Consider the following 26733-nt stretch of genomic DNA (forward strand, 5'->3'; position numbering starts at 1 on the left):
TTGACTTGGAATGTTAATTACTCACCTATGATGTTTGACTGGTGAAACTTACCTGATAAACCTACAATTCTACTTCTGGTCACCAGTTCTTTTGGCTTGGAGAAAAAATGGGGAGAGAGCTGTGCTTACCAGGAACTAGAATAATTAAAGAAACTAACAATGCATGTACCTTTCAGATTCACTCAATGCTTCTGCAAGTGTGAGGGATTTACCACTGGTAGTGTAAAGATGATATTTAACTGGTACATGGATGAATGATTTTTAACAGTTTAGTTTACTGCGGATCAGAAAATAAACAAAACTATCACATTCAGGTGGAGATTTCACAGATATCATTATTTAGGGCAACAATCACTTCTTTAAGACAGGGATGATAAAGATGTAGTATATATACACAGTGGAATATTACTCAGCCATAAAAAAGAATGAAATCTTGCCATCTGAGACAACATGGATGGACCTAGAGGATATAATGCTAAGTGAAATAAGTCAGACAAAGAAAGACAAACACCATATGATTTCACTTACATACAGAATCTAAAAAGCAAAAACAGGTACTCTAAAACGCAGAGAACAAACTGGTGGTTGCCAGAGGGGAAGTGGGTAGGGGGAGGGAGAAATAAGGGGATCGGGAGGTATAAACTTCCAGTTATAAAAGAGTAAGTCACAGAGCTAAAAAGTACAGCATAGGGGATACAGTCAATAGTATTATTATAATGTTGTATGGTGACAGATGATGACTACACTTAACATTGAGAATTGTTTAAAACTGTTTAATCACTATGTTGTATACCTAAAACTAATAAAACACTGCATGTCAACTATATTTCAATAATAAAAATTTTCTTAAATAAAAGCATGTGGAAAACAAGATGAGTTAAACAGAAGTATTAAGTAAATAATACACCCATATGTGGACATATATGGCAAAAAGCATTAGGATGATTTTCAAATGACTGAAGTTTGGAAGTAATGGGTTAATTTATTACTGTTAGAGTTTGACGAGTTAGCAAAAACACATCTCAGACCCATCAGTAAGTATGTCTGTGCCTTACGTATTTCCACTTGTACTTTTTCTCCCAATGCATTGTGTCTCCATTGACTTCAAGTGCCTTCAAGAGGTATAGATGTAGAAGACTAGTATTGTATTGGTATGTAAAAGAACTCTGCTTATTCTCATGAAGAATACATGAACTATCTTCATAAGGAGGCACTGTTTTGAATTAAGAATGTTTTTTCTGTTGATGAATAATATTAAATATCCAAGAGACATCAATTCTAAGGGGAAAAGTTTTAGATTATTGCACTGTGGATAGTGCCCTCATGTGGCTTCAAAACTTAGCTACATTTAAGAATTTAAAAACACATTTTTAAGTTAAGAAGTCTAAAATATGGCAGACAATGACAAATGAGACACGTGGGGAATGGAAACAGCACAAGAAAATGTGGTAATTTGCCATTACCCAATCTTTTTGTTGAGTGGAATGGGATATCAATATGGCAGACAGGAGTCTGGTTCACTACTTGGGAATGATCAGGTATCGTATTCATACAGGATACTGCCTGTGATAGTTTTAGTTAAAATGTTAACAAATCACACAAGACATTTTTCTTTTCAGTTTTATTTTTATCAAAACAAAATAATTTAACCATATAAAGAAGGAGATAAATTTCAACAAACAACCAAGAGGCCAATAGCTTTCCTGATCATGAACAATCAAGAGAGTAGTAAGTTCTGAACAGTTGGCTGCATATAGATGTTGAGTCATCCTCTAGGGCTCCAAGTGACAGAGATGCATTATTTTCCTGGCTCCTTTTCTTCCAATGGTGAAGCAATATGCTCAAATGTTCCTAGACTTCTTCACGTCAAATTATGTATGTGCCCACATAAGTATAAAAGCATGGGTGAAGAGAACTATACAGGTGCAAATCTAGCACACAAGATTTTCTGGGTCCTGACACCTATATTTAATGAGTTCTGAAAGATAAAGACATGAAATTGTGCTTAAATATCAAGAAATGTAGTGTTTCAAAAGCCAAAGAGAACTCTGGGAATCACAACTGAAGTGAGGAAAAATACACAGGTTCTCTTTGCTGCAGTTGTAGAAATCTGATCGCCATGGAGCCAGGCAGACCATTTTCTCCTCACCATATTAAATTATGTCTGGGGAGCTGAGCAGCAGCACGTTTCAATAATGATGACAGTTTCTCTAACTATAAAAATCTGCTGCACCAGGCAAATTTTGTGCAAAATGCAAATTTCTATGCTGGGGAAAAAATGAATAATGTGATCATTCTAAGTAATGAATGTAAATGCAAGGAAATACTTTTTGGCATAAGGCTGCAACTCGTTCATCTTTCATGCCAAGAACTGTGGTCACAATGCATTCTTGCAAGGCTACTCTTTCCATCTGAGCCTTAGAAGAGGGATTTTAGGAAGAGAAAGTGTAACTTGCCCTCAGTTACCCATCATGCTATTGGCAGGGTTTGATTAGAGTCCAGAGGCACCCCTCACCCATCTTTTTTTAATCTCTCAGCAAATGAACCATAGGTTCTCTTGGGTTGTGAATCAAAGGGATATTCAGTTCATCCAGAACCTCCAAGGTTATACATAACAGAAGGGATGAGTTGTCCTCCATCATGCCTTACAACAAACAGGATCCAGGTTGTCTGTTAAACACCATGTGACTTCAAAAGTCACTTAACAGTACAGGTTGCCAAGGGGGGAGGTGAAACCTCTTTCCTCCACGCATCTTTAACAAGGGATGTCTGGCCAGGTGTAGGTACAGCTGGAGAGATAAACTAGGTGGTGAGCCTTGAGCATTACTGGTCATGGCACTTGTATACCTTGCCCTGAGAGAACAGCAAAGAATTCAAAGTGCACTTGACTTTAGTCTATGCCAGCATCCCTAGAGTGGAAGAAGCTGAGCACCAATTGGTTAAGACCCTTACCCAAAGGTACAATAAAATTAACAGCCCTAAGGAGAGGGAGGAATCCCTAATCGGTAAACTCCAGTTTGTCTTGTTCTGAAATAAATTTGTTTTCCCTTAACCACTACACAGTGCACACCTGAAGAGTAAAAGCTGCAGCAATTATCAATTGATAATATTGAAATTTCATTTTCAATAACCCAAACTGGGTTATAGATTGCTGATAAACATAGCCCTGGGACTGCATTTCTCTTTAAGAAGCCCCACAGGAAAATTAAGATTTATAAAATCAGAGAGTATTTGTTGCTTTATAAAAGGATTCTTCATAAAAAAAAAAAAATTATACCTTAGGATGATTTCCAATAGCCAACTCCCCTAGAGTCACTCAAAATACTTTGTTTTTTTAAAAATCCACCAAAATATAGCTTTTCACAAATTCATGCTGATATAAAGTAAGGTACCCTTGTAAACATTGCTACCCGTTGCTAAATGACCAGCTGACAGGATGGCTTGGCAACCTGCTTGCCTTGGTAAGAGACACAGGGAGTCAAAGAGATGGAATCAATGTTCCACCATATTGGATCCAAGTTGGGATGTGGGAGCCAGCAATGGTGGCTCTTAGAAGGACAGAACTTCCACCACCATCTGGAGGTCAGTGCTATTTGGAGCTGTGACTTACTGATTTAGATCAGTGATCCTGCTGACAGCTTAGTAGCCACCAGGAAAGAAGTATCTGGAAGATAGTTTTCTTCCCCTAACCAGTGCATCCCCAGACAAAGTAGTCAATTCAGCCCATAGACATGTTGTCTTCACCTCACACGGTAGTGTTCTGGTTTTGCTTTCAATTTTTGAATTATGAGCCAAATGTATAAACTGGATGACTGTACCCCCAAAATCTGGAACTCTGAAGAAAAAAAATCATACAGAGCTTCTCTGAGCTCACGTTCTTCATGGCAATACTTGGCTGAAGATGTTCATGCTTCAGTTCTCCATGGTTCCCCCGAAATGTCTTCTGTGGGGGGCCCCTCCCCATGGGGGCCACCTCAGAGCCCCCAAACCTCCTCAGGTAAAGGACAGGGAGCTCATCTGACAAGGATTAGAGCCTGGAGATGCATCCAGTTCATCTAGTCCAACTCTGATTCTCAGCTGGAGAAACTGAGGTGTAGAGGGCATGTGTCTTACCAAGATTTCCCAGCTCAGTAAGGACACAGTCAGGACTTCACTCTTCCTCCAAGACTCAGCCACTTTCCTAGACCTCCTCTCTCATTACAGGGGCATGGGTCATTCAAAGGTAGATAATCACCACATCACTTTTGTTTGGTTTAAAAAAGTACACAATGAAAACAAAAGTACACAAAGTGAATACCTATCATCCTTTTACCTCCCTCCTTATGTTTTATTTGGCTGGGCTTGAAATCACTTGAATATTTATGAGCACATCTCATATATGCTAAGTCACCAGGGGAAGCTGGTCTTGCATTGAAGTTCCCTGTGAATAACTCCAAAATTGGAAAACTCACATGACGATACCTGAAACTTGCCCATCCTTAGTCCCAGGCAAGGACACGTTAAGTGTGTTCATGTGTGTGAGATGCTGTGCATTGCTGCTGCTTCTGAAGGTACAAGATGTCATATGAACATCATCACGTCAAAAGCTAAGCCAAAAGAGCTCGGCTATAAATTTCAAATTGTACAAAATCTACCAAAAGCAAGTATAAAATTTTATCGAAATGCAGCAGTGTAAATCTCTGTAAGTTTTTCCTCTCCCATTTAAGGAGAAGGAGAAGAACGCAGTAAATCTGAGGCTTCGCTCACTGAGTTGGCTGACGTCGATCAGCTATTTTCTTCTGCACAGGGGCGCACTGGCTTGGAATACGGGGGAATTTTATCTGTACTGTTCTGACTTGCACAATACAGAGGCTGATTTAATTTGACAGCAAAGTAACACCAAGCCCCCAAAATAAAATTACTGAGATGTAAAACAGCGTCAAAACTCCAATTAGTTTTGTATCCTTGAAGCTTCTGGAGGAAATCTAAAAGGCTCCCGTCACGATGAGCAGGCATCAATTTAAGCTGTAGAGATTACTAAAATGTAACCCTCTAATTGAAATTGCTCAGAGCACAATATGACAGAAAGAATCAGAGAAAAATAAGTGAATTTTTCCCCCTCAAAAAATGACTCATTACAGAGACTGTTCTATTAACTTTTAACACAGCGTTCCTTTGCAAGAGCTAAAAAAACCAAGGGTTTCAGAGGTCTCAAGAGAAAAGGCACGGGGCCCAAGAGCAGTACATGCTTGTGTTGTTGGATCATCTGTAAGCACTGACCACTGGTGTAACATTTAAAGATAATCAGCATTTTACTAGATCATAGGCATTCTGAAGTATATTTACAACTTCCACTAAGGACGCAAGTTATTCTAACCAAACTGCAGTTTTTAATGAATCTGGATTTGGTTTCCAGAATGAACAGATGTATCTTGATGCCCCATCTCCTCTGCAAGCTACCCCAATTACCCAAGTGTGCTTACCACCTTTGAAGCAAACCCTCAGCTTACTGATGGAGGAAGCCAGTCGACTTGACACTACGGGTTCGCTTGCACATAACTACGTCGACGGTGGCTCTCCTGGGCAATGCCATCTTACAGAGGAGGCAGTGGGGGCCGATGTAGAAGACATGGTTGGAAGGTGAGTGCAATCACTGTGCGCCAAGCATTCTTAGACTGGGCTCCGTTTCTGCCTTTGCCCACCTGGCACCTGGTATACCGCAGGGGGATCTGGGGAATAGGGGCTGGAGTTCGCTGGGGATGCCTTGGAAAGATCCCCAGATGGCTTTCCTCATAGGTAGGTGCTTGGTGAAAGAGAGTTCAGCTGTCTGCCAGCCTGACAGCATCTGGTCTCCAACCGCAGGCTCAGAAGCTTCACATCTCTATCACTAACCGGTCTTCATCGTCACTGCTGGTGTCACTGACCTCCACTCGAGTCTGCTTTCTCAGTCCTTCCAGACCCCTCCTTTTGACAGATTTTGAAGGGGATTCAGGGGATTCTCTGGGCTGCCCTGGCTTAGAAGGAACCCCACAATCTTTTAGAGCAGTTAATCCAGAGCCTCGACATTTCCCACTCTCATTTCCTAAAGGAGGGCAGGGCACTACCATCTCTCCACACCCCTCCTGTCCCCCAGTAGGAAAAAACATCTTGTGTTCCCCTTCCTCTTGGTATGAACTAGCTGAGCCTGGTCCTGATGCTGGTATTTCAAGATGAGTTTTTCCAGTTGACCCCAACAAAACCAAACCTGAAATTCTTTGCTCAGATGAAGGTCTCCCTGGCAGGACTGGTGGTGACATGCCCTCTGCTTTAGCTTTTCTGTCTGGGGAGCTTTGTGTCAGAGCCTCCCCTGCAGCTCTGTGGTCTTGCGGCTCCGCACCATGAATTCCCAGGGTTGTGTGACCTGCTCTCTCCCCCACAGCACAAATGGGAGCCACAGAAGGAGCAACATCCTGGCAGGGAGAGGCTCCTTTGGACTCAACGGAAGAAGGCTCCTGAGCATCGGAGGAAATGTATGGTTTCATATCTACTGAGACTTGCTCCTGGGAGGGCAACGGCCGGGTCTCCAGCAATCCCGGGCTGAGACTTCTGCCTGGAGACAGAAGGCTGTCGGTAGCCACGGCCATGCAGGAGCCCGGCCACTCAGACTGTCCTGACCCGGCAGCAGTGTTCCGATGGTGGCGGTCACCGCGCCCACCGGCAGCTGGAGAAATTACCTGCAAAAAAGTGCAAAGGAAAACACATGGGGGAAGAAAGGTTAATTGGTACAAATAAAAAAAAAACTTGTGGTCAGAAACGTGGTCCTCAGTAAAACTAGGTCTTGAGTTCTTAATGATTCTTTACCAAGCATGAACTTCAACAGGATGCCCTCAATCAGTTCCCATTAATAACTAATTGGTGCATTAACTCGAGGAAAACTTGTTGCCACAAAAGAGGTTGCTGAGATTGCTATGTGTTTTTACCTGGCTTTGTGAAAAACCCAATCACTCAATTATCCACCCAGTTCTGAGTGTCCAGTGTTAAATTACCACTGCTCATGAGGTAGACAGATGGGCTACTTTATAGTTACCTCGAACTTAAGTTTTTCCAGAGGAGCACTTTTTGAAGTGTGGTCTGGATTAGCATTTTTGTGCTTTTCAACTGACGCGCCCCGCCCCCGCTCTCCCCCTAGTCCTGCCTGGCAGTGAAGTCATGTCACAGTGATGTCTGCAGCATGAGAGCATCTCTATCCTACTCAGGTATGAATTAAAAGCGTATTTAGGATTTTTAGTAATCACCCCCATTCTTTCAGCACACGATGTCTGGAGGTGTTTGTGTACCTACTGGGCTTTGCGTGCTGGGTGGTGGGGCGAGTTCTGCCACCTGGGACACCAACAACAAGCAAAAGAGAGCCATTAATCTAGACAACCCACGGACAGAGACGGCTCAGAACCCTGGTCCCCACCTTCACGATTACTTGGTCTATTCCACTCCCGGCCCTTGAACTTGTGCTGGGAGAGAAGCTTCCCGAAGTTTGTCTGGAGCCATCATCCTCTTCCTTCTCTCTGTGCCCACAACCAACAGGTGATTCTGAAGAGGCACGAGACGGTTCCTCTTGCAGATTCAGACCTAAAACGGGGAGGCACGTTTACACACACCGGAAGTGATAACATCAGCAAATGGGAGTTCCCTAGGACTTTGTCTTCCTCCACAGCTTGGGGCTCATTAACCCGCGTCTCCCACAATGTGTATGGGAACCCCGCTTACCTTGAACCCACTTCACACAGCTCAATAAAACATCTCCACTTCCGCTAAGAAATGGTAAAACCAATTCCCAAGGCAGAAAAATCCCTAAATCACATACATTTTTTTAAAAATATGTCATGTGGCTATTTTTCATCAGAGCCATCTTCCTGGCACGTTTAGGCCAGGTTAGGTTCATTTCAGGTTAGCGTGAATTCTCTGGCCATTCAACCAGGGTCAAGGGTGGATATTTCCGTCTCTATGGAAATGAGGTTTTGTCTCCATTGGAGCAGGAAGCCAGGTTGGTTTTGGTGTTGCTGTTGTTTGGTGGTGGTTATGGTTGTGATCTGGGAGGGGAGGGGGCGCCAAAGAGGGAACCTTGACAGCATCCACCAAACAGCAGCACCCTCTCAAGGGAGCAGCGGCTTCCCCTCCTGCCTCACCCATACTCGCTCTCCTTTTGTCACAGTGGCCTGGGATACGGGTCAGAAGGCCCATGGAATTGCAGAGAGGATGGATTACATCATGAAATGAAATCAGAAAAAATTCTAGCATGGCTGTGCCACCAGAGAAAAGCATTAGATCCCCTTTCAAATTTGCTTTCATTTTGATTAAAGTTACATATGCACAGAGTTTCAAAAAGTCGAATCTTTCTACTTATTAAGAAAAATAGCAATGCTTGCCAACCCACTCACCTTTTCCCGCTTTGGATTCTTTTGATATTTATCTCCTTCAGTTTTAATAACATGCTTATAGCACTACTTCTTGATCTTTTTTTTTTTTTTCAGTTTGGAGGAGGGCCTGTAACTTCTCACGAGGAGAGAGAGGCATTCACCTCTTTCTCCAGCACCCCTGGATCCAGAACCTTCATTCCGCCCCCGACCCACCATGTATGCACACTTTCCACCTCATCTCCTCACAACAGTTCTGTAACTATGATGTCATAATTTTGTTTAGGAGAATAGTGTTTGCATGTTTAGGACCATGTCTCTCACTGCTGAGCCACGTACTGTGCTGTGACTACACGGTCTTTCTGGCCAACACTGTTTTCCCTGGAGTTAACAACTACCTCATTTTTAAATTTTGCTTGGTTGTCCGTAGACCTAGCACTAAAACTAGGCTCCCACCTCCTTCTCAATTGTCTGAGGTTTTGTTTCCTTTCCTTAGAAGGATCGCTCTTCAAATTCTCTGACCTGCCCCCAGTGGCCCGCTGCTCCCTGGGCCCACTGTGTGGCTGTGCCCCCGGATCCCCTTCACCCCACTGTGGCGATTCTCCTCACCTCCTTGGTCCTGGAGCCCCCCACTTCTGTTTCCTTGCTTTCCTAATGCAAAGCTTCCCGCAGCTTCGTGAGAACGGGTGTGTGAAATAAAATTGTTTAGACTTCAGTCTGCCACTTGTTAGGGTATAACTTTCTGATTTAGAAATCATTTGCTTTCAGAACCAAAGACACGGCTCTGTTGAGTTCTAGTTGTTAGGAAGTCTGGAGCCAACATGATTTATGATTCATGATCCTTTGGGCAAAACCTTTTTGTATTTTGTCTCTCTGGAAACTCCTAGACTCTTCTTTGTTCAGTGTCTCCATGGTCCTGGGTTTATTTTCATTCATTGTCTGGGCATTCAATGTGCCCTTTCAATCTGAATCATGTCCTTTGGTTTTGGGAAAACATGGTGCTGTTTCTTTGATATTTATTCTCCTGTTTCATCTTTTCTCTCTTTCTAGAACTGCTCTTGGTAAGTTATTGGGCTTCCTTGTCTAATCCTCTTTTTTTTTTATCTTTTCTCTCCTATCTCCTACTTGTCTTTTTATTTTATTTTTGGGATTTTCTATTCCAACTCATAATTTCCTATTTCTGCTATCATGTCTTTAATTTCTAAAAGCCTATTATTATTTTCCTCTTTAGAGCACCCTGTTGTTACTTCATGGCTCCAGTATCTTCCATTGTGTCTCTGGCAATATTAATAACGGTTTGTGGCCACCGTTGTTCTTGCTTAAGTTTGCCTCTCCCTACATGGTCTTTCTTCCAAGTTCCTTTTGTTCTCATTTGTTTTCATCTTTCCCTTTCGTATTAAAGACTGTCCTGCGGTATCCAGCAATCTTAAATATCCACCCACGTCTAGGAAACAGGCACTACACAACAGACTGGGAGCTCTTTACATGTGCACTTTGTCAACTGGGGCCACCCTGCGGGGTTATCTGCTTGCCGTGTTTAAGTGGGAAGCCCTGAAATAATTCTCTGGGTCTTCCACGAGGACTAGAAGGACTAGACAGCTTCTGTGTGAGGAGTCCTCCAATCTCCTGCCTGGAAAGTACAGACCTACTTCTTATATCTCGAGGGGTAGGTGACTAGATTAACAAGTGCATTAATCCTGGCAAATCAACTCTGAAAATCTATAGGAAAGTGCAACGGTTTGGGAAAGGAAGTAGTCATTTTACCTTTAATACAATTTTCACTTGAGCACCTGCGTATCGACACAGAACCAGGCTTTTGGTATTCCATTCATTTGCTCAACAAACATGACTTGGGCCCATTCAGTGAGGCAGGTGCCATGCTGCTGGCCCCCCAAACACTGGAGAACAAGATGGAGGTGCCCTGGCCCTCGAGAGCCTCTGCTTCAGTAGGGAAGAGAGATGAAGACCAGTCAACTGATAAGATCATTTCCAGTTGTGCCAGGGGTCGTGAAGGAAATGAGCACAGGGTGGGGCTATCACAGAGCGTAAATAGCAGCAGGGGGCTGCAGACAGAGACTGATGGTAAGCAGGGAGGGGAGCACGTTCCCGTCACTGTAAACAGGGGCTCTTCCAGAGAGTCGCAGTCGATATGGGGCACATGACATGGAGTGGTAGGCACGTGACTGCTGCCCATACCGAGGAAGGCTGAAGAAGCAAAATCTGAAATGAAACTTTCAGGGTGAGAAAGAACCAGCCCAGGAAGGCCATTCCAGGTGAAGGAGGAACAGATGCAGAGACCCTGCGGCGGGAAGGAGACTGGGGGTGTTGAGGATCCCGGTGGGAGGCCATGATGGAGGAAGGGTGGTGGGCAAGGGGGCAGGACACAAAATGAAGGTGGGGAAGCCAGCAGGGGCTCAGATCTTATCGGGTGCAGACAGCTGCGGAAAGGGGCTTAGATTTTTTCCACATTCACTGTGAAGCAACCATTGTTTCCAGCGGAGGGTCCCCATCTTCTCAAAATGCATAGATGACTGCGGTCTGGACCCTGGGGCTTACCAGGGCAATCCAGTGGCCAGATGAGACGGCAAGCAAAGGCAGTGGACATCAAAACAGAGAAAATGGATGGATTCAAGCTATATCTTCATTCCCACCCCCCAAGAAAAATCACCAAAAGATAATAATGACGATAAACGTTTCTATAGCCCCCTGGCTTACCAAGCACAAGCACCTCACTGTAAGTGGATTAAGCTGGGTCCCCACAGTGACAAAACAACCAGGCAATTCATTCAATTCAATGAAGAAGGAAAACCAATTAGTATAGAGAAAATAATCAGATTGGCCTAATGTCTTCTCAGCAGGTTGTTTGGGTTTTGAAGCTTAACGGAAAGGCCATGTGCGCATTTGACCAATACTTTCTGACTCATCTGAGAGCACGAAGGGAGAAAATCCATTGATTTAATTTGCTTTTGACCTACAGTCTACAGAGAAAAGTGAGTTATCTTTAATAATTGTGAAAAATGCCCAAATAATGTCACTGAAGTGTGTTAAACTAATTTGGATTATTGAAGAAAGATGCTAACTTGCTTTTAAATGAATGGCCCTTTTCAAAAAGTAAGTGGCGCCCTGGCCAAATGTTAAAGCACAGAATGTGATCCTGTTTACGGCACAGTGTCCCTCTGTGAATCACTTCCTACATCTTCAGAAATGATGGACTCTGCCATCTTCACGCAATCTTCAGAAATTCGACCGCTCTCACACAATTACGTGAATCTTCTTAAGAAAGCACCTCTCGGGGTGCCTGGGTGGCTCAGTCGTTAAGTGTCTGCCTTTGGCTCAGGTCATGATCCCGGGGTCCTGGGATCGAGCCCCGCATCGGGCTCCCTGCTCCGCGGGAAGCCTGCTTCTCCCTCCCCCACTCCCTCTGCTTGTGTTCCCTCTGTTGCTGTGTCTCTCTCTGTCAAATAAATAAATAAAATCTTTAAAAAAAAAAAAAAAGAAAGCACCTCTCATCTGAGCTCCGCATGCCATTCTGTTCTCCCCCTGATGAAAGGCTGAGCTTTTAATCATTTCCCTCAGAAATAATTGCCAAGCCACATTGAGAGGAAGAGACTGCTTAAAACGTTGGAGCAAATTTAAATTTAGCCATCTTGAAAAGGCTACCAGAAACTGTAAAATAATTAGAAAATGGAGTGAAGCAGGCTGATGAAACTCACAGAACTGTCAACTTCTTCAGAGCCAAGCCTCCTCCCAAGCCAAAGCCCCTCCTGGGCTTTATGGAAATGCTAATAGACATATTACTCAAATATCATTATCAGAAAATGTAAGTAAATGGATACATTTCCTTCGGTTGCCCCAATACACCAAAAACTCCATTAATTTGGAGACTAGAGACTCTGAATTATATAAAAGGAAGGGGTAAAAATGAGTCTACCATGTTGGCCTTCTAAGAAAGCTACAAGCATAAATAAGAACACAGGAGTGATCTCCTAGACTATGAACTGATCTGAGATTAAATTGTTTAGGAGCATCCCTGCCATTGAAAGATGCACAATGTGTGAGCGAGAAAAATTTGCAGTTATTTAAGAAAGGTTGGGTAGAACTTGAAAAGTAGTCACTATATTGGCAGATGTTTGCTCATTTGTTCAAATGTTTGCTGAACCCATTTTTCTGAGTCCCTATTTGTTGAGCCCATTTATGAGCCCATATTTTTAAGCCTAACTATCCACTGAGCCCATATTTACTGAGCACTGAATACAGCCAATACTCTGTGCCAAGAACCGTGGTGAACACAGGCAATTCATTGAGTGGCAAACGAGGCACCCATTACCATCTAATGGGGGAGAGATGCAGCCAGCAAATAATGACGCAGAAAATTTGCCAAGCAAACGTGGTAAACACTATGAAGGGAAAAGTGGAAGGAGCCATGAGATGGTGAAAATGGGGCCCTGACTCCACCTAGACCCATGGAGGATAGTAGAAGCGTACACTCTGCAAGAATGTGTGGACACTGCACCTGTGGGCTGGTTCTCTCTCCACTAAGTCTCAACCATTCACTCATGTTATTATTCAGCCAAAATTTTTAAGGCTCTGTTTCACGCCAGACATTGTACTAAAATATTTTTGCAGGTAAATTCATCTGCTTCCTTGATCCTACTATAAGCTTCATTGGTAAGGACTCTGTGGAAGGGTGATGGAAGACAGGACTTCTTCCTCTCAGGCAGAGCCTGGGGGACTTCGATCCTAATCAGAAAGTGATCACGAGCCAGCAGGCGGCAGCCAGAGACCTGAGTTCCATGGACAAGGGGGATGGGAGGGAGGACCACAAGGACGCCTTCATCAGGGAGAGTCTCAGTGTCTCTGTGCCACCCTAATGCAGTCTGGTGGGAGTTTGCCTCTAAGTAATCACAAACAAATCTTTTACTTCAGAAACTGCTTTTCCTTGTGGTTTTCATCTCTTGTCTATATCTTTTTTTTTAGAAGGGGGGAGGGGCAGAGGGAGAGAGAGAACCTTAAGCAGACTCCATGCCCAGCACAGAGCCCAACGTAGGGCTCAATACAATGACCCTGAGATCATTACCTGAGCTGAAATCAAGAGTCGGACACTTAACCAACTGAGCCACACAGGTGTCCCTCTTGTCTATATATTTGATGAAAGGCAATCAATCAGGACAAGAATTCTCCCCACATGGAAATTCTTCACTTAAACTGTGTTTAGTGCAAAGTGTGGTTTAAAATCTTGCTTTCGGGGGCACCTGGGTGGCTCAGTCAGTTGGGCGTCTGCCTTCAGCTCGGGTCATGATCCCAGTGTCCTGGGATTGAGCCCCACATCGGGCTCACTGGGGAGTCTGCTTCTCCCCCTCCCTCTCTCTCTCTCTCTCTGTCTCTCATGAATAAATAAATAAAATCTTTAAAAAAAATCTTACTTTCAGTTAAAAGTTTTATCATGTCCAGGCAGGAGCATGACTTTAAGACACACAGCAAAAATAGGATTATGAAATCACATAAGGAAAAAAGAAGATTATAAAAGAAATGCCATTTGGAACATTATAAATGCCAAGGCTGCACCTAGCTGATCTACTTCATGTATTGTTATTCCAGAATTTTCTTGTTGCTAAATGAGAATTGTCTACACAATTGTCTACACAACTCTCTTCCCTAGGACATATACCTGCAACATCCCTCATCTTTTCTCAAGATTTACACCCTAGAATGAAGGAGGAATTATTCTGTTTCAGCAATTTCAGAGCACTAAGACTTAACTAATGGCTTTCGGGAAAGAATACTTCTCTATTAATTCTAACGAGAAAAGATGTAGAGAAGTCATTAGCTCCTGTCAGAGAAGGAGAGCGAAGGCACCGGGGGAGAAGGGCCCTGGAGAGACCCCTCTCCAAACCCTCCTGTGTCTTCCTGACACTCGAATTGCTTTCCAAGGGGCACCCAGGTGAGAACAGGGAGAGGAGAGGTTAGCTCCCGAGATGCCACCATGAACTCACAAAAGGAAACCACTGCCAAGCGCCCAGTGAACAAAGGCAGCATCTACCTTTATTCTAGGGACTTATTCAGCCTCTTCATACACTAGTTAGAAATTGTACCTTTTATGTGTGTGTAATTAGGTAAAGCTTTTACTTCAGAAACCACCTGTAATCACGGCATCTCTACATTTCTGTTCCTGAGATGAAAGGAATGTGTTTTGATCACTTTCTCCTCTCAGATATTTTCTCCAAACTCGGTGCATGGGGCTGGTTTGAAACATTTCAGGGACTTTAAAGCTTGGTCGTGTACAGAATTCAACAATGTGCCTTCATAAAGTGAAACATAGGCCTACAGAATAGAGAAACATAATAAAAATGGCTCAGGCCCACGCTTTGAAAAGTTTACCTCAAAACTGGCTGAGGAAGATGGGCTTTGTGATCTGTCTGAAGCAGTGGTTCTTAACTGGGGGTGATGTGCCGAGACTTTCGGTGGTCATCCTGACTCGAGTGGGGCATGGCCCTGGCATCTCATACAAGGAGGAGGCAGCCAGAGAGCTGGTACCCAGGATGGCCCCACAGGGAGGGACCCAGCCCCCAGGTCAGCAGAGTCACACTGCAGATGCCCCACTTTAAACCAAGAGTCACAAACGCAAATGCTGTAGGGTCAGGCAAATAACATAAATGGGGCTGGGGACTGTGGTGAATGGAGGACATGCCCAGGTTTGAGGCACAGCTGACTCCCAGCTCCGCTGACTGAGACTGGGAAGGACCAAGTTCACCACATCTGTCCATTTTCCAAGAGAAACCAAAAAACTGGATTCTATGTGTTTGCAAACACTGATAATGAATTAATTTTCAAACAATAACACTGTGCTAACCAATGTGCCCACGGCCCGAATTTGGCCAAGGAGGGGTCAGTTTGTGACCCCTTGTTAGTTACAAAGCTCAAGTACTCCCAACAGTGATGGTAAGGCTTGAGGCCTCCACAAGGCCTCCCTCTTTTTTTTTTTTTTTTAAAGATTTTATTCATTTATTTGACAGAGAGAGACACAGCGAGAGAGGGAACACAAGCAGGGGGAGTGGGAGAGGGAGAAGCAGGCTTCCCCGCGGAGCAGGGAGCCCGATGTGGGGCTCGATCCCAGGACCCTGGGATCATGACCTGAGCCGAAGGCAGATGTTTAATGACTGAGCCACCCAGGCGCCCCCAGGCCTCACATTTAATGGGAGCCAAGTTTCTTTTTAAAAATGCTGTTGGGGGGGGGGGCGCCTGGGTGGCTCAGTCGTTAAGTGTCTGCCTTTAGCTCAGGTCATGATCCCAGGGTCCTGGGATTGAGCCCCGCATCAGGCTCCCTGCTCCGCGGGAAGCCTGCTTCTCCCTCTCCCACTCCCCCTGCTTGTGTTCCTGCTCCCGCTATCTCTCTCTCTCTGTCAAATAAATAAATAAAATCTTTTTAAAAAAATAAATAAATAAAAAATAAAAATGCTGTTGAAAACTATGGAAGAATAAACGTTTTTTGAAAGTACTTTGGTAGTACCTTATATAGTGAAATATATAATTATAAAATATAAAACTGAGCCAGAATATTTCCTGCAGCAATAGTTGTGGTAGAAAAACAACAGCAATCAATAGGAACATCCATGGATATGGGAAGGGTTGAATTCAAAAATTATGATACAGCTATACCGTGGGATTTTATGCCATTATTAAAATGATCAATCAATCTATAATATAGGCCTAGAATTTTATACAAGATAGATGAAGAAAAAAGAGTTGCAGATTTCTACATATGGGATGACTCTATTTGTGAAAAAAACAAGAGACTGAAGTGTCTGTTCTTATTTGTATGTACACGGAGGAAGGTGTGCAAGGAACATGAGCTGAACTCTGGTAGCCTCAGGGAGCCACGAGGCTGGGGACGATCAAGCTCTACTCAGATATGTCGATGTTGCTCTCTTTGTTGCAACAAGCATAGTATTGCTTTATTCACTTGAAAGAAAAATAAGAGACAAATGATGGCACTGGCCCTAAAATTCACACTGAACATAATAAGGAAAAGCCCCCGGGTGTGCCTGGCGTGTTCGGGCAAAGCTAAGGGTCAGGTCAGTTCAGTCAGAATACAACACAACTGCTGATAGAGGGATTGAAAGCTTCACACTCTGGTGTGTAATGAAAGTTCTGCTTCTCAGACAAACAACAGGGGAGACTCACCAAAGAAGAGAAAAATACATTTTTCCATCTCTAATCAAATCTGGAACATTTCTGCACTACCTTAATTTCTTTTGAAATTTCGCCTCTTCTGAGCAATCATTTTTCAATCTCTTTTTTTCAGAAACCACTTTTCTCTATGGTTCGAATTTCTCTTCTCTTTCTGATGAAAGGCAATCAGTTTGAGAACACTTCACTTACCATTTTCTCCAAAAAAAACATATTTAGTGGGAAACTATGCTTAAAATCTTTGGTAGGTTGAAACTTTAATCACACTCAGACAATAAGAGAATGCTCTAAAATGAAGAGAGGACAAATTGTGGGGGAAAAGGAAAACTAAATGGAGAACAAAAAATTGCTAATATTATTTGAATTATTTAGTGCCAAAATTGAGTCAAGAGAATCCACTTTATGGACCATTACTTTCAAAGTTTCTTAACTCTAAATGAAACTGTAGAGAAAAAAGTTCAGGCTTTGGAATATAATTGATGTGTTTAAGCAATTGTCTCATCATTTCTTAAGATTTACACCCTGGAGAAGGAGGTGTTATCCTGTTTCAGCAATTCTGTAAGCAATATTACTTAACTAATGGCTTTAGGAAAAGAATATCTCCCCATTAATTCTGACAGGAAAAATAATGGTACAGAGCCATTAGCTCTCATCAGAGAGGTGGGGAGGGAGTTCGTGGATTTGGAACCCTGGCGTTCAGGCTGCCATTTTGTTTCTCTTAGGAAAACACTTTGAGGTGATTTGTGACAGAGGGAGCAGGGCACGACCAACACCAAGGGAGCCCTAACTCTCCCATTCCACTCATGGCAGACTAACAAAAGTTTAAAGGCTAAAAAGGGAAAAAAAATTGAATCTGCTTAATTTCAGAGAATTACATCACCATGCCCACTTAATATTTAGCTATTCTACCTCTTCAACACGATTAGGTAAACCTTTTATCTCAGAAAGTACCTGTCAGAGAAGTTCTCTTTACCTTTTCTGTTTTTTCAATGAAAGACAGCTGCTTTGATAATGTTAGCCTCAGAGGCATTTTCCCTAAACTATGTTCATGGGGAAAAAAAAAAATCTACTTAAAATATTTCAGTCACTTAAAAGCTTAGTTAGGTGCAGAATTCAAAGGATGAGATTCCAGTGAGAAAGAAAGTAAATGAGACAAAGAGAAAGAATAGAGTGGCTCCCTCACCTTGGAATTAAATTCAGGTTTATTGTCAATGATTGAAGAAGCTCAATTCTACCTAGTTGATGCAGCATACGCATAGCTGAAGAGAAGAAAATTAGAACATAATTACACAATGATTGGTATTGTGGTAAATGCCACAAAGGAGATGAGTTACGAATCATACCACAAGGACATCTAGTCTGGCTTGAGCCTCAGGAGCGACCAGCCTACAGACCCACTAAAATGTCACCTCACAAAACCATCCAAGGAGCCAACGTGATAAAGAAGCCTCAACCTGGTTCTTCAGAGAGAACATGGCTGAAGGACCCATCAGAGGGACAGGAAAATGCATTTACTGAAAACCTCACGACATGCCTGAGTATTTCCCTCTCCTAATGTGATTTTCTGAAAGTTTGTCTCTTCCAAGTAATCATATATTTTATTTCAGAAACTACTTTTCTTAGTGGTACTCATTTCTTTTTTGTTTCTTTGATGAAATGCAATCAATTTAAGATTTTCATCTCAGAGAATTTTTCTTTCCCTGAAAGATGTTTAGTGGAAAGTCATGTTTAAGATCAATCCTTGGGCGCCTGGGTGGCTCAAAGCGACTGCCTTCGGCTCAGGTCATGATCCTGGAGTCCCTGGATGGAGTCCCGCATCGGGCTCCCTGCTCGGCAGGGGGTCTGCTTCTCCCTCTGACCCTCCCCCCTCTCATGTGCTCTCTCTCATTCTCTCTCTCTCTCAAATAAATAAAGTCTTTAAAAAAAAAAAAAAAGATCAATCCTTAAGTTAAAAGTTAATGCCCAGATCATAATCATGTACCTAAAATTTACAGAGCAAATGCAGACAATGAGATGAAGGGGGAAAAAATACAATTATTGGAAATACCATTTGAAATCTATAATGCCAAGATTGAAATCAAGAGTATCTACTCTTTGAATTATTATTTTCAATGCTACTCATTACTAAATGAGTCTATAAAAGACAGTCCATTTCTCGAAATATAATTGAGGTATTTGAAAGAGCTCATTTTTCCTCAAGATTTGCATCCTTAAAAAGAAGAAATTGATCCATTTCAATGATAATAGCTGGGAAGAAAGATCTTCCCTTTTCTACTTCATTAATCCTGATAAGGGGGAAAAATGGACTAATTTCAAACTAGAAACAAAGACAAGAAAGAAAATATTGGAGTTGGCCTCATCAATTTTGGTTTTCCAATCACCTTAGGAAAGAAAACATTCTCAGCCCAGTCTCTGTGAAAAGATAAATGGTCAGGGAGAATCTAGCTCTTCCCTCAATCCTAAATTGTAGACGAATAAAACCTAATTTGACGAGAAAATCAGGTAAAGAGGAGGAAGGAACACTCTTCTGTTTCCATGGCATGTTTAGATATGTTACCTTGTGTGGCACAGAGGTCATTTCTTACTTCGGAACACCTGCCAGTGCGGTGCTCTTTGCTTTCTTGAGGAAAGGCAAGTGTTTGGAAAGCTGGAAACCCTCTTCCACTCAGATACTTTTTCTAAACATTAGTGGGAGAGCCTGTTTAAAATATTCCAGTAATGTAAAGTCCTGCACACGGACAAAATTCAATAGCATTTCTTACATACTATTTGAGGGCAAGGGGACCAGGATAAAGGGAAAGAAGAGAAGTGACATCCAAATACTCTTTAAAAACTTTCATACCAAAGTTTACTCAAGAATGTGTGGTTTTCTTAATAATGGCAGAACCCCGACTGAGTGGACTATGCCAGTCATTGAAATACTTGTAACTTGGCTTGATCTTTTCTCAAGAACCCCACCTCAAAAGAAACAGAACTCCTATCACTGCAATCCTGCAGCGACGTAGCTCAAGTAGTGTTTTTTGAGCAAAGGCCTCTACATGGTTTCTATGGATCCTGACACAAAAATACAGGGGGATGGTCACAAGTTTTTTCAGACCCCAGCGGGGAATGAAATGTCAAGAGTTGCCCGTGCTCTGCTTGGGAAGACCACGGACACTTGCACTCACAGGTTCCCTGTACCTCGGAAGCTGAGACGCAAGCAACAAAGAGGGAAGGAGGAACAATAGGAAGACATGGGCCAAATTCTCACAGAATTATATGAAGTCACTCTTTTGTCCTCACACCAGCTTTAGAAATCCTCCCTTTTATGATGTGAAACTTGAGGTACTTTTTTTTTTTTTTTTTTACTTCAGAAACTCTCTCCCAGACTCAGACTAGAGCCTTTAGCCTCCTCTGAACTTGATCAGTCTGGAAATTCAAAAGCTCAGGTACACGTGCAACCAAAAGACTACCTAGAAATAGGGGTAAGACCATCAATGTAACAGGAAGGAAAGACAGAGAATACAAAAGAGAGAAAACTGCCCCAGAAATCATTCTGAATCCCAAATAATCAAGAAATCAAATTTCTAGATTTTTTTTTTAGGTAGCCACTGACATAGTGGAACCATCTAGAAAGTCCAAACTGTGAGGCATTTTAAAAATCTTTATACCTTTCCTGAAGACTTCTACTCCACCACCCCCCAAAAAGGTGTTTGTTTTGTAGTTCTAAAGCAATATAGGAAAGGAAATCTGTGATCTGAGAGAAAATGGGAGGTGCCCTTCAACTTCTGTCTGGAAAAGACTGTAAACAACATCGTGCACCCAGAAATTCCACCTGGAGAAGGGGTGGAGAGTGGAGTGGGAGATGAATCTTGAGGCAGATACACAGTTCTGCAATAATGACCTATAGGAGCTGAGGGGTGTGTGGCAAGAATGGAATTTAAAACACTCAAACCCGCTAGAGGGAGAGGGGACAATCTGTGGGAGCTCCTGCCTTGGAGCAGCTCCCAGAATGCTCCCCAGTAGCAGCCCTGGGCAGGCGTGGGGTGAGGGCATTGGCACCCCTTACCACATAGCTGTCCACTTGCTCATTCTCTTGAAGGAAAGACAGCTAGGTTGGTAAGATTAGCTCTCCAAAATCTTCTCCCCATAGAAGGCACAGGGTCTGTTTAGAATGTGCACAGAATGAGATGAAAATTCAATTAAGTACAGAAAACAAGGGTCCAATGAAAGGAGACTCAAGGTGGGGGGGGGGGCGTTGTCACTGAAAAATCATTCAAGAAAGCCTCTTGACTTGTCTTTAAAAATATGTTATTACTAAATTCAAATCAGAGAAAGAATACACAGCTTAAATTATCATGGAGTAAACTAACATAATGGTTTTGAAATAAAGTAGTTTACACTGTTTCTGTGAATGCTGACAGGAAAATAATGAGAAAATTGCATGAACATCCATCAAAGAATGCGGGCTGGAAGCACCAAGAGTGGGTTCTGGTAGACTTGCTCACTCAGGCCCCTCATGAAAATTGAAAAAAGTCAGTGAGGAGAAAGCAGAAGAAAAATGGCAAGTGGGCTCCAGCCCCAAAGGACACGGCTACACAGAGACAGAGAGCCCACAGCAGCCTGCCAGGGAGAGAGAGACGCGTGATTATGATGTCCCACACGCATTCTATCACTTCAAGGAGTTTCCAACTTCTCTATGCAAGAGCAACCTTCAAAACTTCTATCTTGAGAAATTATTAGTCTATTTCACCTCAAATATTTCTCTCATACAGAGGAAAACGAGGCTATCCATTTTCCTTGCAGAATACCCTCCAATCCTGTATTCACTGTGAGCAGCTTCCAAGTACACTTCATTATTATGAAAGTTCTCTCAGGGAGAGAAATCCATACCCAGCCTCTAATAAATACAAGAGGGAGAGGACATGAGGAGGTGAAATAGCATGAGGTAGATAATAAAATTTAAAATAGGTTCTAGTGTAGAAATATTACCCTGTACACAAGACCATAGCTCGCCACCGATTACTGCTTCCCAGTACATCTTCTGAGCCAGAATGGCGCAGCTTTGATTTTTCCCTCACAAATTTCGAAGAGAAGAGAAAATTAACCCCTTTCCTTCCATGGTTTAGCTTTGCAAAGAAAGGAAGTGAAGGTGGCGAAGTAATGGAGGAAGCGGGGCCCGGGAAGACCTCTCCACCTATCTGTACTCTGGTTGGGGTGTGTGGCTTGGAGGCCTCAGGCCCTGAGAAGGAGGAAACCCCATATATTAGAGCCAAGGACCCAGAGGGAAGACCGGCAGAGACACTCAGAGAAGCAAAGAGACCGAGAGGGATCAAAATGGACTGATTACGGGGGACTCCAGAGGGTCCAGATGCCCAGGACTGGAACCAGCCTCCCACTCCTCTGATGACGTAATCAAGTAAGAGTACCACCACCCTGAAATCAACCCAGCTACAAGAAGGGCTCCAGGCAGACAGGGCAGGAATGAGCTGGAACCCCCAAACTGATGACAATTCAGAAGTGAAATCAGATTTGAAAGAAAGTTGAGGGTAAAATTTTGAACTACATGGAATCCCCCAGGGAGGCCGAAGCCAGAAAGAGTGCTCTGAGGGTCTTAGGGAAGGGTTGCCAGATAAAATGGGGATGCCCAGTTAAATCTGAATCTCAGGGCAGCAAAGGATCATTTTTAGCATAAGTGTGTCTTACGCCATGTTTGGGACATACTTATGCTGAAAAAATATACTCATCGTCTGAAATCAACTTTAACTGGGTGCCCTGTATTTCCATTTGCCAGCTCTGGCCACCCTGCCACAGGGTGTGGGAAAGGGGGAGCTGGCTAGGGGCTGACTGTGCTCAGAAACATCTCACTGAAGGTGTGGGGTTGGGAAGCCACCTCTTCCTCTGACCTGCTCCAGGCACCACACGCTGTTAATCCAGGGATGGCTGCAGAGTCTGGATTGAGCAATTATTATCAAGCAAGACATCTTGTGACGGGGCACACCACGAACGTCCTGACAGTCAGATGGCCCCAACTGCTTTTTTTTTTTTTTAAGATTTTATTTATTTATTTACTTATTTGAGAGAGAGAGAGCACACGAGTTTGGGGGGAGGGGCAGAGGGAAAGGGAGAAGCAGACTCCTCACTGAGCAGGGAAGCCTGACATGGGGCTCAATCCCAGGACCCAGGGATCATGACCTGAGCCAAAGGCAGATGCTTAACCGAGTGAGCCACCCAGGCATCTTGGCCCCAACTGCTCTTGATGGAGAAACTGCTTATGGGTCCAAAACACTCAGGAGCCAAGCCCACAGGAAAGGCCAAAGCAGGGTCTGGCGTGGAGAGAGCCAGCATCCCACAGCCCTTCCCCCAATTTTAAGAATTTTTTAACATCACCACGAGAAAACAACCTTCAGTCTATTTTGGAAAATTATTAGTCTCTCTGATCTCATTATTTCCCCCATTCTTGTGTATCCAAGGACCCCAAGCCATTCATTTTCCTCCCTAGAAGGTCCCCTAACCCACACTCACTAGAAAAGCCATTGAGTAGAGCTGGTTATCAGGTTTTCTGGGTGAGAGACCGTGGCTGGCCCCTAACAAACACGAGAGGGAAGGACAAGCTGAGCAGAAATGGCATGATGCAGATAACAGCACGGGGAAGGGGCATTCTGCAGAAAGGCACGCTAGAGTTCCCAGCCAGGTGGCCACACTCCGGTACTGGCTGGTGTGGGGACACTTTCCAGACGAGAGTCGTCTTGTGCTCATAACTTCTCCCGCAAGAGCTTTAACTCAAGGGGAGGGGAGAGAAAAAGAGTAAAACTCTTTCTCTTCTCTTTTTTAAGCCAGAAGGGAAAGAAATTACAAACTTTGGCTCTTATTAGTAAACTTGCCTTCAGAAAAGGACAAGAGTTGGCTTTTTTCTGCCAGGAACATCTCTTTTCCCCTGAGGGCAAAGGGCTCATAGGAAAACGAGCCCCATCCAGAGGAGGGGACTCTGCCCTCAAGGAGGGCTCCCTGAAGGGACAAACCGAGCACCCCAGAGAGACGCTTGGGTATTCTTTTCCCCTCCTGCACCTGCTGGAAGAGGGAGAAGGAAGCAAAATGACACAATGGAATGTCTGATCCAAGCATTCGCTTTTGGGTTCATCACATGGTTACACGCAGCACAGAAAGGCACCAGCCACTTCATGAAAACATCTTGACGCTGCAGGGATCTGGGCAGGCCCGGAAGGAGGAATGAATTTACAAGGACTTCAAATGGACCCAGAAGGCCAAAATACACAGACAGAAAGTAAGGGATTGATGGATGGCCAGGCTGAAAAATCAGTATCTCATAGGCTTCCTGTCAGTTCAAGACATTTTTAACCGTACTACGCAAAAACAGCCTTCAAAAATTCTATTTTAAAAAATTATTAGTCTATTTACCTCAGAAATATTTCTCCCCCATATATGAGGACCCAAGGCTATCCATTTTTCTCACTGAACATCGCCCTACTTGCCTGCCGTGCGCTCCCTGGAAGGGAATCGGAAGCGCGCACTCCAGGATCATGAAGGTCACTGAGGCCAAGAGGGTTCTGCCCACCTGCTAATAAATTCAAGGAGTAGAAATGGGAGTCCATGAAATAGCACAGGGTAAATAACAGAATCTAAAGTAGGTTTCAGTGTGGAAATGTACCCTACGGTTATTTATTTTATAGTTAGTATCTCTCCTCTGATTATAGGTCTTGTATATGTTTTCTCAGTGAGGATTCCAATGCAGTTCCTATCCAATATTTTCAAGGAAAATAAAAGTAGTTTACTTTTCCAATAATGTTTGGGTTCAGGTAAAGACTATGTGAACTTGGTCTCACAGAGCAGCTCTGGGTTATCTTTGTTCAAGAAATCCTAATTACACCATGCATCACAGGAGACAGAATCTGGTGAATGGGGAGACTCTTGAGGGCAGAGGGCAGAGTCTGCAATGAAAGGAAACCCATGGGAAAATGAGGGAATGGGAGAGAGAAGCCAAGTTCCTGCAGGTAAAAAGTTGAAGGGTGGGCATAGGGGCCAGGTGACGTTGCAGTGGAGAGCTTGACAGACCTCAGCCTGAGGGTCAAGGTCAACATTAATGGCGGTGAGTGATGCCAAGAGCATGCACCCTTGATACAATGGGTTGAGAAGGGCACTTCACCCCTGGAGTCTTGCTCCCCAAACCATCTCCCCAGTCTAATTATGGGGAAAACATCAGACAAACCTCAATAGAGGGACATCCTACAATATACTTAGCCAGTCCTCCTCCGAACTGTCAAGGTCATCAAATACAGGAGGGTCTGGCAGACTGTTACAGCCAAGGGGAGCCTAAGGAGACATGATGATAAATGCCATGTGGTGCCGGGTGGGATCCTGGGCCGGAAAAAGAACATGAGAAAAAAAATATAGGGAAATCTGAATAAACTATACAGTTTGGTTAATAATTCTTTACCCATAGTTAATGTATCACTAGTTGTAACCAATATGCCATACTAATGTAAGGCGTTAAAAACGGGAAACTGGGTGTGGGCTATATGGAAATCTCTGAATGATCTTTACAACTTTTCTGTAAATCTGAAACTATTCTAAAATAAAAGGTTTACTGGGGACAAAAGAAAAGGCCAGTGTGCCAGGTGTTGTCTCCTGGGGGCAGAGCTTTGTGGCAGAAGGGGTGGTCTTCCCTTCCACTGCTCTAGATGTCTCACGACCTAGACAAAATCTGAGAACCTTCTGGAAGTCTGCACCTTCTCCCTTACTCTCCAGGGCTTGTACAACTTGACGCGAGGGCCTCTTTCCTCCCAGATGGGCCTTGAAGCAAACATATGCCTTGCCGCCATTCTCCTGTCCAACCACTTTCCTCAGCAGAATTTGTGGTACTATGCTGTCCAGACACATGGCCTCATTTGCAGGCCTCATGCAAATGAAAATGCAGGCTCTTGTTCAAAAGGATTGAACCTTTCAAGCCTCCTAGCAGAGCCCGGGTCGCAGCGTCGGGCCCTCTGAGTGGCCGCATGGGTCACACACAGTGAGGGCTGTGGTAGAAGGTATTCACAGCTTGTCATGAAGCTGTTCTTAGTACCAGCACTGACAACCCACAGAATAGTGCCTGGAGGACAGAAGAGAGGAAGAATGGAGTCTTATAAAGCCTGATGTGTAAGGAAGTGGGGTATACCAGCTGAAGGAGCCACATACCTGTGTGTCCTGTAACTCCCCAGGGACCCCTAGACCCCCAGCTGACCTCAGGAAGGAACTGGAGAGCCCACAGTGGGAAAAGCCGCTCATGACCAGAGGTGGCAGTGAGGGTGGGATGGTGATCTGGGTTGTTTTCTCTCTTACTCTTTCCCAGAAGGTGGGAGTGGAGTGGGGGGCGGGGGTGTTGGGCTCACATTAGAAAGGGGCTTCAGAGAATCGTTCAAGGTGTCTCCCCGATTCCTGTCATGTCTTTGGGATAAAAGAGAGGAGTGGCTTAGGTCTGATAAATAAACCTCTCATCCAACCCAAGGCCCCAAAGGGGCACATGGTACTTTAGCAGTTACTGAACCGGAGGGATCTGGGTGGGGGCGAGGCATGGGTAGCCGCTCTTCTTCCTCTGAAAGGATTGTTTCCGAGGCCTTGGCTTTGGTAGAATTTAAATTCTTGGCTGTTTCCTGATCAGATTTGGGGGGTTTTTTGTTTGGCTTGGTTTGGTTTTGGTTTTGGCTGTTTGGCTCTCCCATTGTCCATTGTGCAGGCAGATGCCACCTGAGTTCCCGTGTCCTTGCTACGCACGTGGCCCCCACCGCAGCAGAGGGGCTCAATGGCCAGTGCTGGGGGGAGACCCCTGGCCAAAATGGCAGCTCACTGAGACAGCCACTGCCCGTGCCCAGAGGGAGGAAGGAGGAGGTGACAGCCAGTGAGCCTGGCCCCTCAGAGCTGTGAAGGAAGGTGTCAGCTCCCACTTCCACTCTGTGCCTCAGGGTCCTCGCGTATGTGATGGGACGATTCTAGCCCTTCCTGCAAGGGTGGTGGAGAGGATTCAATGAGTCGACAGCACACACACCACGCTCAGGCCTGGGACGTCACACCTCAACCCTGTGGGGCTGCTGGGGCCCCTAGCGCTGCCAACACCGCACCACTGGGACATCTGTGTGTGTGTGTCATCCAACTCACAGCTTTGTGGCCTGGGCCCATCTCCCTCCGGTACAGTCAGCTCCAT

The 26733-nt window shown here is 44.1% G+C and overlaps 1 protein-coding gene across 4 annotated transcripts in view; it reads right to left on the reverse strand.

The window, feature by feature from the left end:
* Positions 1–984: 984 nt before the first annotated feature.
* The window catches only part of ZNF831 (zinc finger protein 831), a 103063-nt gene continuing 77314 nt past the window's right edge, over positions 985–26733 (reverse strand). For all 4 annotated transcript variants that reach the window (XM_081832508.1, XM_081832510.1, XM_081832507.1 and 1 more), the window contains 2 exons: positions 7421–7584; positions 985–6692 (listed from right to left, as the gene is read on the reverse strand). In XM_081832508.1, the coding sequence (XP_081688634.1) occupies positions 5853–6692; positions 7421–7584 (1004 nt within the window). In that variant the 3' untranslated portion in view covers positions 985–5852. The remainder of the gene's footprint in view (positions 6693–7420; positions 7585–26733) is intronic.

This window comes from Leptonychotes weddellii, chromosome 10 (genome assembly GCF_054177405.1).
Source record: "Leptonychotes weddellii isolate Sample4059 chromosome 10, ASM5417740v2, whole genome shotgun sequence".
Classification (NCBI taxonomy): domain Eukaryota; kingdom Metazoa; phylum Chordata; class Mammalia; order Carnivora; family Phocidae; genus Leptonychotes; species Leptonychotes weddellii.